This window comes from Coenobita brevimanus, chromosome 40 (genome assembly GCF_032717465.1).
Source record: "Coenobita brevimanus isolate Jiangsu-jjx chromosome 40, ASM3271746v2, whole genome shotgun sequence".
NCBI classification, from domain to species: Eukaryota; Metazoa; Arthropoda; class Malacostraca; order Decapoda; family Coenobitidae; genus Coenobita; species Coenobita brevimanus.
This window is the reverse complement of record NC_136993.1, coordinates 14663985-14676978: the sequence shown is the minus strand read 5'-3', so window position 1 is coordinate 14676978 and position 12994 is coordinate 14663985. Positions and strand designations below refer to the sequence as shown.

At 44.6% G+C, this 12994-nt stretch overlaps 1 protein-coding gene across 1 annotated transcript in view; it reads right to left on the bottom strand.

The window, feature by feature from the left end:
* LOC145396963 (uncharacterized) overlaps nt 1-11379 on the bottom strand; it is a 301105-nt gene extending 289726 nt beyond the window's left edge. The window contains exon 1 of the mRNA XM_080270195.1: nt 11096-11379. Coding sequence (XP_080126321.1) covers nt 11096-11379 — 284 coding nt within the window. The remainder of the gene's footprint in view (nt 1-11095) is intronic.
* Nucleotides 11380-12994: the final 1615 nt, after the last annotated feature.

Here is a 12994-nt window from a genome sequence, read left to right as displayed (position 1 = left end):
TTTTATTATCCCAGTGATAATGCTAAATATATCAACTATATGGCTGATACTTTCTTGCAGAAGATGGTGATGGAATGATACTTACTTATCCGTTCACACCTTGATTCAACTTTAATCACTTGTCATTGTCGCAGAAAGACGGTACTATGTTTTCTCCACCAAGCCATCATCCCCTTTCTACAACTTCCTACCTGTCCCATATCTTAACCCACTAATGCCTAGCGTTCCTGTGTGAGGGATTTTGCTGGAAGAGCACTAAGCATATTGCCTTCCGCCTACCGGCTCATAGTCGCGAAACGCATAGGTCCCTACCCCAGGGTTTCCTTCTTTAGTAAATTTTGAAAATGCCCAGTTTCATCCTTTATAGAGGACACTGGGCGCCAATGGGTGAAAGAATATTTATCCCCAAGGTCCTCTTCATACTCCCTACATGTCGTTGAGCACCTGAATGTTACGACTTACCACTTGACCTTTCCATTAAACCATCACGTATAAATCACCACTGACTCCATGCTGGCTACTCGTGCAACAGCTCTACAAGCACTTCCGTAATGACATGGGTGAAGATTGATTTTAATAGTCTTCGTTTTTCACAAGATAAATTATCAGTTGGAGTAGTTTGTTTAAACTTTATATTAATTTACTCATTTAAAGAAAAAAAAAGTTTAGAAAAAAAAAATTCTGATCCCTTCTGCAGAATGGCGATCCCTATACGAAAATTAGGCTATATCCTTTGTATCTAACCTAAGGATTTTTTGGATTTAACTTTGGCAAACATTGAGCCAAGTTGGGTATCCTTATAAAACAAACATAATCTACAGTGAAAACTTTCTTTTGGACGTACTTTATCATCCTTAGGAACCTTTATAAATTTAAGTTTTCATTATTTAAAGACGTAAGTAAATAAATAATTAAAAATAGTATAATTATCCGACAATGATGAACGATCATTTAATCCGTAACAATAGTGAACATTCCAGAAAGCGATCTCTTTTTGTGGAAAGCTAAAGAGACGTTATAACGATTTTTAACCTCAATTTACATTCTCTTCCATGTTGCGCCTCCCTCCCCTTCTCCATACTATTAGCCTTTTCACCAAAGCATGCTAAATTTTATTTTCCCGGGATTATTATTCTTACTGTATTAACAGTAATCAAACCGAACCTAACCTAATTTTAATCGGGAAACAAAAATGAATAACAACAGACTAAACTAACCTACCTCGAACAGACAAACCTTACATAACCTGAACCTTTTTGTGAAACAAAAAAAAAATTAGTGTTGTTTTGGGGTATAGTTCAGAAATCTGTTTCCTCGTATCAGGTATGTATGGGTTATTCAGCAAACTGGACATACATTGCCCATGACATTCCTTCACTGACGGGGCATTCTTAGTCCTTCTCTTTTCACGAGTCTCTCCCTCGTCCCGAAAATACATCACCACTAGTGAAACCTCTTCCCAACCATACCTTGTCTCTTTTAACCCGCGGCATCCCGGGGACGTACTTCCACGTCCTCACGTTTTGTCACAGCTAATCCCGGGGACGTACTTCAACGTCCTGCAATTGCAAGGTTCATAATTTCCACAATTTTCAATTTTCGCAAGTCATTTTTGGTACGTATACACGTGACACCTTCCTCAACGAGATGCCAGGCAGAGACAATGCCTTACCCAGCATGACCTCCTCCCCCCCCTGCATGCCCTTTTCTCAGCAATTCACCTGTTATCAGTGACCTGGCCAGTATAGCCATGTCATGCCACGGTACGAAATTCAGGGCCAGAGTGATTCCCCAATCAATGACAATGTGGAGGACAAACTTTACATAGTATTAGAGGAAGAAACAGTTAGAAATGATGATCAGGTAATGTGGCAAAAAAAGGTCAGGTATTAGTGAGTGAAACAATGCTTATAATGCCTATATTACTGCTTGAAAACCAATATACTCTTGTACTACATATAAATTCGTAATAGTAAATAAATAAATACCGTTTATGAGTGGTGTGAAATAGTTATCCTCCCATAGAACTCGTTTTCTTTGGTGCCAGCCTGATAGAAAACCCAGTAAGGTAAGGAGGCTCTCCTACCTGTAATGAGTATTTTAAACCTCAGGTGAGCGATTTCTCTATGAATTTTCGATGTTTCTCACCAAAAGCGAAAGTTTTAGCAAAAAAAAAAAAAGGGTCAAAAAATGGTCGGGATTGGGGGGTACCAGTGGTCAAAAAGTGGTCGGGACGGGGCGGGTTAAAATACTCTTTTGTGTTATTTTTAACTATACATCTGAACCTAATCCTCCACTCCTACCTCACAGGAAACGTATCACCGACCCGTATCTTACCTAATTCTTATCACCAGCCCTGCTGAAACCTACCGGCATCATCAACCTTTCCTCAACTCTCCCTTATAACCGATCCAACCACAACTCATCCTTATCGCACTCCCAGCCTAAAATCAATATTCTAACTGCTCCTTCCTCAACTCACCCTTATCAGCGACGCTACCTCAAACCAACCTCATCACCGACCCTGCTACAAATCATCCTTATCACTGACCCTAATTCTACCGTATCACCAACTTTACCACAACTCAGCCTCTGCATGGCCTTGCTGTCAAGCTGCGCCTTCCATTACGGTGGGAAGGAATTGATCAGTATTTTTTAAAGGCAAAAAAGGAGAATTCAAATACCAGAAGCCCTAAATATTATTCCCTCAGTAATTAAGTAAATGAATATAAAATAAATACTTGAAACAAAAACGTTCAGGGGCCGAATGCAAATCGCCAGCCAAAATACGATGTTGGCTAAGGCATAAGCTACGTACAAACAATATTTAAAGACAATCCGCAAAACCCTTAGGGATTCAACGGCTGTGTTTCACAAAAAGCGAATCCATAAATTATATAGCAGCTGGCATTCAGTTGTTTTCTATCCAATCTTCACCAAAAGTAATAGCTTTCTGCACATCCACTTTGTTGCTGTTTTCTGAAGGTTTGGTGAAAATTCATCCACAACATTTTGAGATATTTTGGCAACAGATACAGTCACACACTGACAAAAACTACATTGCTTCTCCTTGCTTATGGAGGACGATAATGAATGAAAGAGCACTTCATCAGGATCATGACTGAGAAAGACGAAGTCCACCACGATTATGCTACCCAAACAGTTTCCACAATCGATGAGATACATCTCAGGAAGGTTTAGAGTGAAGAGAACGAATGAATAAATATATTCCTAGGAGGACCACAGAGGTATGATTCATTTTTTTAAATGCAAGAAACAAGGAACCAAAGGCAAGGAGCCACCAATGCCGTTCCTTCAAAGAAAAAAACAAAAACAATATAAAAAAGACCCAAATTCAAGATCCGTTCATTTCGAGATGCCTGGACACACTGCGTTTAAAAGACTGGAGATCATAGGAAGTAGGAAATACGGAGGGAGACAGTTCCAGAGTTGACCTGTTGCATAAATGAAGGACTGGGAGTAATGGTAAACTCTTGCATTAGAGAGTAGAGCAGAAAAGGGATGAGGGTTTATTACAAGAAGGATGCTACGCACCCATCGTAGAGGTGGAGGAATGCAAGCAGACAGTTCAGGGGAGCAGTAACCATGGATATGATGATAGAAAAGAGATAAAGATGCAACAATGCGGCGAAGAGACAGAGGTTGAATGGAGCCAATAATAGGAGGAGAGTTAATAAGACGAAAAGCCTTTGACTCCACCCTATTGAGAAGAGCTGTATGTGGGGAGCCTCCCCACACATGAAAGTTGTACTCTACACAGGGGTGAATAAAATCAGTGTATATAGTCAACAACTGTGCAGGGGTAAAGAAGGTACGGAGCTGGCTTAGCACACCTAATCTCTTGGAAGCAGATTTTACATGAGATGTAACATGATCTTTGCAAGACAAGTCCCGAGTGAATGAAACCCCAAGCATGTTCAAGGATGATGCAGGACTGAGCTGGATATTATTAAATATTAGTGGGTACTCCTGTGGAAGGCTGTGTTGGGTTGATAAGTGTAAAAAATGAGTCTCTGAAGCATTAAAAACAAGATTATTTTTGCCACAGTCCAAGATACGAGCCAGGTCAGACATTAGATGTGCCATAGCCTCAGCCTTTGCTTATTGAAGTAACTGCTGAGATTGACGTTGCAGGAACCGAATGGAAAGGTGAAGGGTGGGATCATCAGCATACGAGTGGCCAGGATCAGATGCACAGCTAAGAAGGTCATTGATGAATAAAAGGAAGAGAGTTGGTGATAGGACAGCGCCCAGAGGAACACCACTGTTGATGGATCTAGAAGAACGATGACCGTCTACAACAGCGGCTATAGAACGACCAGAAAGGAAGTTATCAATGAAGGAACAGATAGAAGGACAGAAACCGTAAGAGGGCAGTTCGGAAACTAAAGCCCTATGCCAGACTTGATCGAAAGCCTTTGAGATGTCAAGTGCAATGGCAAAGCTTTCACCAAAGTCCTCAAAGGAGGATGACCAGGAGTCTGAAAGGTAGGTGAGAAGATCGCCAGTGGAGTGTCCTTGACCGAACCCATACAGACGATCAGAAAGAAGGTTGTGATAGGAAAGATGCATAAAAAATTTTCTGTTTAGAATTGACTAGAAAACTTTTGAGACACAGGATGTTAAAGCAATTGAATGATAGTTACAGGGTTGGGAATGGTCATCCTTCTTTGGGACTGGCTGAATGAGAGCAAATTTCCAGCAAGAAGGAAAGGTACAGGTTGATAGACAAAGGTGAAAGAGTTTACCTAGGTACTGTGTAAGCACAGAAGCACAGTTCTTGAGGACAACAGAAGGGACTCCATCAGGCCCATATGCCTTGTTAGTATTGAGGCCAGTGATGGCAGAAAATACATCAGCTAAAGAAATTTATATGTCAGCCTTGAGGATGTCAGAGGGGGGAAGTGATGGAGGAACAGCACTGGAATCATCTAAGGTGGAAATGGAGGAGAAAGTCTGAGCAAAGAGATCTGCTTTATCAGAAGAAGAAATAGTAAAGAACCATCAGAGTATAAAAGGGGACGGAAGGATGATGAGGTAAAGTTGTTAGAAAGGTTTTTGGCAAGGTGCAGGAAGGAGCGGGAAGAATTCGAGATAGGGAGTTGAGTGCATTTAGTACATATGAATTTTTTTCTTTTTAGCAGACCGAAGAACAAACTTAGCAAGATTCCAGGCAGAAACATAAACAAAATATGATTCAGGGATGGGTTGGCTCTGGTGCCTTTTATAGGCCTTCTCCTTGTTGCGGACAGCATTAGAACAAGCGTGATTAAACCAAGGATTTCTTGCATTAGTGAAAGTATATGAGAAGGGAATGTATGCTTCCATGCCCAAGAGAATAATCTCCATAATGTGCAAGGCACACACACATGGCTGTCTGCCATGGAAGCAATAATCATTCCAGGGAAAATCAAAGAAGTACTGCCAGAGGGCCTCCCAATCTGCAGCTCCAAAGTGCCATAGTTGATGTTTCTTTGGAGGGTCCATGAGCCGTACTGGAGCGATAGGACAGGTCAAGGAAATGAGTTTGTGATCGGAGGAGCCCAACGGAGAGGAAAGATTAACAGTTTAAGCAGAAGGATTAGTTGTAAGGAAGAGGTGAAGTGTGTTGGAGATCTCTCCAAATCGGTCAGGGATACGGGTAGGGTGCTGTACAAGCTGCTCTAGGTCATTAAGGATACAAAAGATGTTGGCTTGTTCACCAGGTGGATCAGTAAAAGGAGAGGAGAGCCAAAAGGCGGTGGTGAACTTTGAAATTTCCTAGAATGGAGATTTCAGAGAAAGGAGAAATGAATGGATTGTGTTCCATCGTAGAAGTACGATAGTCAAACAAATTTTAATGGTAGAATTAGGGGATAAGTAAAGAGCACAGATACATTCAGTCATAGAATGACAGGAAAGCTGAAGCCAGAGAGTAGAGAATTCGTAAGAATCAAGTTCAGGAACACCAGAGCAAGAGAAGTCGTTGCATACATATACACAACAGCCACCTTTGGCTTTCATATGAGTATAGAGAAAGTAGGAGGAAACAGAAAGGGGTTTCCTGTCAGTTGCCTCAGACAGTTGAGTCTCTGTCAGGAAGAGAAGGTGAGGTTTAGAGGATTGATTGATTGATTGATTGAAAATAATTAAAATCTGGCAGAACAACTGCCAGGGTCATATGCCGCTGGATGACAAAGTAAAAGACACGGCAAAATAAAAAGTGCCTATTCAAAATAAAGTTAATATCTGTTATTAGGAATAAAACACTAAAAATAATAAAAGAATAGTTTATAAAATATCAATTACTTATAAAAGTGGAAGGAGGCCTGTCTCCTGAAGAAAACTAAAAACATCAGTAAAATTGCTAGAGGCTTCACCAAGCATCGAGGACCAACAGTAAGCACCATCTGCCCCCTTATGCCTATGGAGGAATCTCTGACATATGTCCCCAAGACTTGGACACTCGACCAGGAAGTGATGGACAGCAAGGGGATCAAGGCAGTCATCACAGTATGGTTGAGCCTCACCACACATGAGGAACCCATGGGCAAGCCGAGGATGCCCAATGTGAAGCCTAACAAGAGCCACCTCCAGTCGCCGAGACATAGAGGGAAGAACCCTTGGCACAACCACTCTCTGAAAGATTTCTTTCAGTTTGTTGTGAGAAACACCATCCCAGTGTCTCTGCCAAGTACGTTTGAATTGTGTACCGCAAATAAGGTGTTACATCAGAAACAGGAAGTGGGTAGTCAATTGGGGGCTGTTGAGAAGACGCAGCTTTAGCTAAAGTATCTGCCCTCTCATTGCCCACCACACCAACATGTGCAGGAACCCAACAGAAGTCTACACGGCGGCCATGACGGCCAAGAAGAAAAAGCCACTCTAAAATTGACAAAACCAATGGATGGGATGCATTAAAAGACTCCAGTGCAGACAAAGCACTATGCGAGTCACTAAAAATCACAAAAACGGATTGGGGGAGAGTAAAAATGATTTTCAAAGCATATAAAATTCCAGTCAGTTCTGACGTATACACTGAAGTAATCCCAGGAAGACTACTGCCCCTACTAAAGGAAGGGAAGACAACACCAAATCCTACTCCAGTAACAGTCTTGAACCCGTCAGTATAGACGGGGACAGAACCCTCATGAATGGAGGCATGTTCTAAAAAGAGAGAGAGGGACACCTGAGGGGGAAGTGAGCCCTTTTTTTTTAACAATAGACCTACAGAATGTCACACGAGGGAGTAGCCAAGAACCCACCTTTGGGATCCGATGTGGACAAATTGCCAGTCTCGGGACAGAGAGGGCTAACATAATAGACCAGACCCTGTAACCAAATGGCTTTGGGGAATTAGGATGGGTGTCAAAAACAGAAGATCGGGAATCCTGGGAGACAATGGCACAAGAAACTGAGTCTGGAATGCGGTGAAGAAGATACCAACACCTCATCATTAGCAACTGGCGTCGCAAATCCAAGGGGAGTACACCAGCATCCACCACCAAACTTGGAATTGGAGATGATCTGAATGCCCCGGTTGCAAGACGCACACCAGCATGATTCACAGAATTTAACAACCGGAGGCGGGCATCTGTTGCAGAGGAGTAGATCTCACACCCATATTCAAGTTTAGGAAGAATAAGAGACCTATGCAGGAGGTGGAGGGTCTGACGGTCAGCACCCCAAGAGGTATGAGCTAAAACCCTCAAAAGACTCAGAGCTTTAAGACAAGCTGCCTTAACAGAATGAATATGAGGAACCCAGGTTAGTCGTCTATCAAACAGAAGACCCAGAAACCGCATCTCTTCCACACAGGATATTCTCCTACCATAGAGATACAAGTCAGGGTCTGGGTGAACCCCTCGAAGACGACAAAAATGTATAGCCACCGTCTTTGCTGTAGGAAAATGGAAACCGCGAGTTTCTGCCCAGTCAGAAATTCTATTGAGAGCCAGCTGCAACTTCCTCTCTATCAGAGACATTCTAGATGAGGTGAAGGAAATCGAGAGGTCATCAACATATAGCGATCCTCGTACACTGTCAGGAAGTACACTGATGACACTGTTAATGGCTACAGCAAACAGAGTAACACTAAGGATACTCCCCTGTGGTACTCCATCCACTGCTCAGGCATTAGAAAGCACTCCTCCCACTCGGACCCTTAAAATTCGGTTAGATAAAAACTGTTGAATAAAAATAGGCAAGCGCCCACGAAGACCAAACTCATGAAGAGAGAGTAAAATACCATGACGCCATGCAGTATCATATGCCTTCTCCAGATCAAAGAAGACTGTGACCTGGTGTTGGTTAGTGGAAAAGGCCTCACAGACAGAAGATTCCAAGGACAGTAGTGCATCAGAGGTAGATCGCATTTTTCGAAAACCATACTGGGCAGGGGATAAGAAGTCACCTCTCTCTAAAAACCACATAAGCCTAACATTGACCATCTTTTCCAAGACTTTGCATATACAAGACGTCAAAGAAATAGGCTAATAATTCGTTGCCTGTAGGTGGTCCTTACCTGGTTTGGGGATGGGGATAACTACAGCAACACCCCAACAAGCCGGAAACTCCCCAGAACACCAGATCTTATTAAACAGTGAAAGCAAAAACAACAGGGATTCATCGGACAGGTGGCATAAAAAGGCATAAGGAATATCATCATAACCAGGAGAGGAATCATGGCACTGCGACAGAGCTGTCTGGAGTTCAGAAATTGAAAATGGAACATTGTAAGGCTCTCCCCCAGCAGAGGCAAAACTGAGACCACAAGACTCGAGGCGCCGACGGTGGGAAGCCAAAGGCGTATCTGCATCTTTCTGTGACACACTGGCAAAATGATCAGCAAGCAACTCTGCAACAGCAAATGGATCAGCCACAGTGCCACCTCCTGCAAATAAAACAGGAGGGGATGGAACAGTAAATTTTCCCGAAATTTTCTTTACCCAGTTCCACACCTGGGTGATGGAAGTCCTCGAATTGATGGAGGAATCATAACCCTTCCAGGATGAATGCCTGGTCTCCTTTAAGATCCGCCTCATATGAGCTCGTGCTCTCTGATACGCCACCAAATACTGAGGATCTCCACGGTGACGACGAAGTCGTGAGAAGGCGATTCGTTTGGCTCTCATTGTGGAACTGCACTAAGAGTTCCACCAAGGAACCGGACGTTTAGGAAACTGACCCTTTGTTTTTGGAATAGATGATAGGGCTGCTGAGTGCAACACGGTATTGAAATATGACACAGCCTCAGTAAGACAGCCAAATTTGTTGACAGAAAGGGAAGTGAAACTTAATTCCCTGAAACGTGGCCAGTCAGCCTTATCCAAAAGCCAGCAAGGAAGACGTGGCTGAGGTCCATCTGCACTAGCAGTTATGAGTAAGGGAAAATGGTCGCTGCCATACAGGTCTGGCAACACATCCCAGTTAAAATGTAAAACTGCATCAGCTGAACATAAGGACAAATCAATGGCAGTAAAAGTTCCTATCTGGGTATGGAAATAAGTAATTGAATTAGAATTTAAAATGCCTAACTCCTCACCTTCCACTAAAGAGGCCAGCATAACACCCCGAGGGTTGGTCTCATCGTTTCCCCATAATGGATGGTGGCCATTCATATCTCCTAGTAACAGAAAGAGAGAAGGAAGGTCATGAATAAGGTGTTCCAGATCCGCCCTTTCAACAGTAGCACTAGGAGGTAGATAAAGACTGCAAACTGTATACTGCCGACGTAAAAACATCTGGACAGCAACTGCCTGCAAGGGACTGGAAATATCCAGATGACTGTATGGAATATCCTGGCGAAGGAAGATAGCAGCACCTCCATGATGACCTTGGCCTGGCAGAGGATCAGAATAAAAAGCATTGTAGCCAGAAGGACCAGCAGGAGCAGTATCACCAACCATGGTCTCCTGGATACACATGCCTAGAGGAGTAAATTGAGAAACAAGATGACACAGTTCCTCATAGTTAGCACGTAGACCCCGACAATTCCACTGGATGATTGAACCCATAGTGGAGGGGAAAATGATTAAGTACAGGACTGTACACCTCCTAACATGCGAACGGGTTTGGAATGATGCTTAGAAAGGCCCTTGGTAAGAGACTGCCCAGCACCAAGAACCCGCACTTTATGTCGAACATCCGTGGGCAAACGTGAGGACGTGGAAGAGGAAAGTTTTACAACATTCTTCCTTTGAGATGGATTAACATTCGGCTTGGAAAGAGGCTTGGAGGCCACCTTGGGTGATGTGGGATGGCCAGTGCCACCATTAGAAGCTCCAGAAGTGGAGAGTCGACAGGATTAGAACTCTGTGAGAATAACATTGTATTTTTCAGACCGGATGCACCAACGGTCTCTCCAACACCATCCCCAGGTGGGGACCTGACTACAGGCGAACCAGCAGCAGCAGCTTCCATTTGGCTTGACCCCCCAGCCTCTGAGGCAGAGGGAACAGTAGAGAGGTTGATACAAGGTTCGACAACAGAGACCTTAGGTGGCCGGTTTTCAGGCTCTGAGGACTCTGACGAATTATGGTGACGTTTGCCGGGTACAGAAGGAGCCTCATCCATACTGGACAAGGGGGGAAGAGGCTCGTCAACATGTAGATCTGCACCACCACAGAAGTACGCAAACCATCAGCCACTGAAGTGGAGGCAGAGACCGTTGGAGCAGTGGGTGGACGAGCATCAGTCACACACGTATTAGTAATTCCAGGGTTAACATCTGTCAATTCAGTATGTGGGGAAGTGGTCACTGTAAAGAGTCGTGGCAACTTCTGGGACACAGAACGATGTACTGGCGCCCCAGAAAAGACAAAAGCATAAGAAACGCCACGCTGAAAGAAGAGAGTCTGGGCCCTCCTCTCTCCTTCTGGAAAGGAAAATTTCTCTCATGTGCGCGAATGCTCAAAACCTTCTTTTCAAGGTAGTAGTGAGGACAGTTTTTGGAAAATATAGCATGAGGACCCCACAGTGATAGCATTTAAGGGGTCCTGGACAATCACTGGTATGACTCATTTCGCCACAGGAGACACAAACACCAGGATGGCCAGGCAGTGCACATCGGCAAAATTTGTTAACATGCCCATACCCCTGACCGTGGAAACACTGCTTTGGGTTCAGAACATAAGGCTTCACAGGCAGAGACAGCCAGGCAAGTTTCAAGGAAGCAGGCAACATCAAGCGGTCAAAGGTCAGAAACAGCGTCGGAGTCAGGGTCAGAATACCATCGATCTTCTTCTGTACCCGGTCAACCTTTACAACACCATAAGAGCGTAGTTCTTCTAATAACTGTGACTCAGGGTACCGCAGGAGGTCCCGAGAGTAAATAACCCCCTTACTTTGGTTGAAGGTGCCATGGGGTAAACAGGACATACTATTGCCAGATATGGAGGTCAGATTCCGAAGATGGGAGCTTTCTGCTGGGGAGGACACCTCAATAAGTAGGCTACCATCCCCCTGGGTTGAGATCGCCGGTTCACGGCCACAAGCAGAAACAATGGCTCGGTACAGTTAAAAAATATCTATATCCAGCACTGAACCACCAGCAGAGTGTTTCAGTACTAGATACTCAGTGAAGGTCTCAGGCTCACTCTCTTCCGGACTGAATCCCGGAGCCAAACCAACCCGACATGACCTTCTCCTATTCCCAGTTGAACGCTGGGTCAGAGGAGAATAGTCCTTTGGGGCCTGGAAAGGCTCTAACGTGGCAATTGAAGAGGATGATTCCACAGAATTACCAGGGACGGATGAGGTGTCGTCAACAGTATTTTTAGTTAAATAATCCATTAATATACAACAGAAACTTCATTCCCCCACTCCTCCACCAACCATGGAGCCCAACAAGGGGAGGTCGTATCCCAGGGATAACACCACTGGCGACCCCAGAGGTAGCAGGAGAGTATACGCGGGTAACCACCAGGGGAACTGGGCAAGAGTGACTCCAGGACGGTAGGAACCACCAGGCCAACCAGTGCCCACTTGACCTGGTCGGGCCCAACCAGGCCACCCGTCTAGCCAGAATAAGGGACCAAAGAGGTGTATTGCTAGCTGCAGGGTGCATCGTGCAGCATCGCTAAGCCTCCAGGACTCCCGTCTCCCAGCATTACGGAATGCCACGCACGGCAAACACGTGGGGAGGCAAGAGTCCCGCCCTAGATGGCAAAAGGGCAGGGACTAACATCACCAGCAGGCCTCCTCCACCAGTGACGTAGAGGGTGCTTGGTCCACGTGACTGACATATGCCGAACCCTACAAAGGTAGGCATGCCTCCAAAGTAGGTGGCACCACCAACCATGCTTCAAGCCCCACCACCACGTCAAGGTGACCCCCCTCAGCGGGGAGAGGTTTAGTGGAGGAGAGGTGGTGCTTGACAGGGAGAAAGGTAGTGAAAAGGCCACAAATGCTGCAGAAATGATGAAGTGAGTCGGACAGTGGTTCCAGGCATCTCGTTGAGTTGTCACTGGGAGAGGGGCAGATGGAGGCACTTATGGTCCTCCCCCTTGGGACTCCGAGGCCTGGTTATTGTGTGCTTTTTTTTTTTTTTTTTGAAAAGGAAGTGTAGTGTGTACTGTGCATGTAGATTGGTGTTGACAGCTAGAGAAACTTGTATTGGAGAGCATGCTGGCTTACTCTCTGTGTTACTGAAATACTGAAAAGTTCAGCAAAGGGGGATGGTCAGGAACTAGCCACGAGGGCTGATGAAATGGGAGCTCCAGCTCTTCCAGTCTGCAGGTTTTCATCCACCTTGGGAGTACTGCCTTGCTCGACTTGTGCTACAGTCTACTTAAGTTTTAAAGGCACTCGTTACAGTTGGAAATTGACTGGACCTAGTTCCCAAACACTACTCAATCTGCTCAGAAATAGTGAGAGAGATCCTGAAATTCACCACAACCTGACCAAGAAGAAAAATTGCAAGCTGTATGACCAGGTTGAACAAACTGGTCTAGCATATGTCCCCAGACTTCAAAGAACGTGAAAATCAAGATTT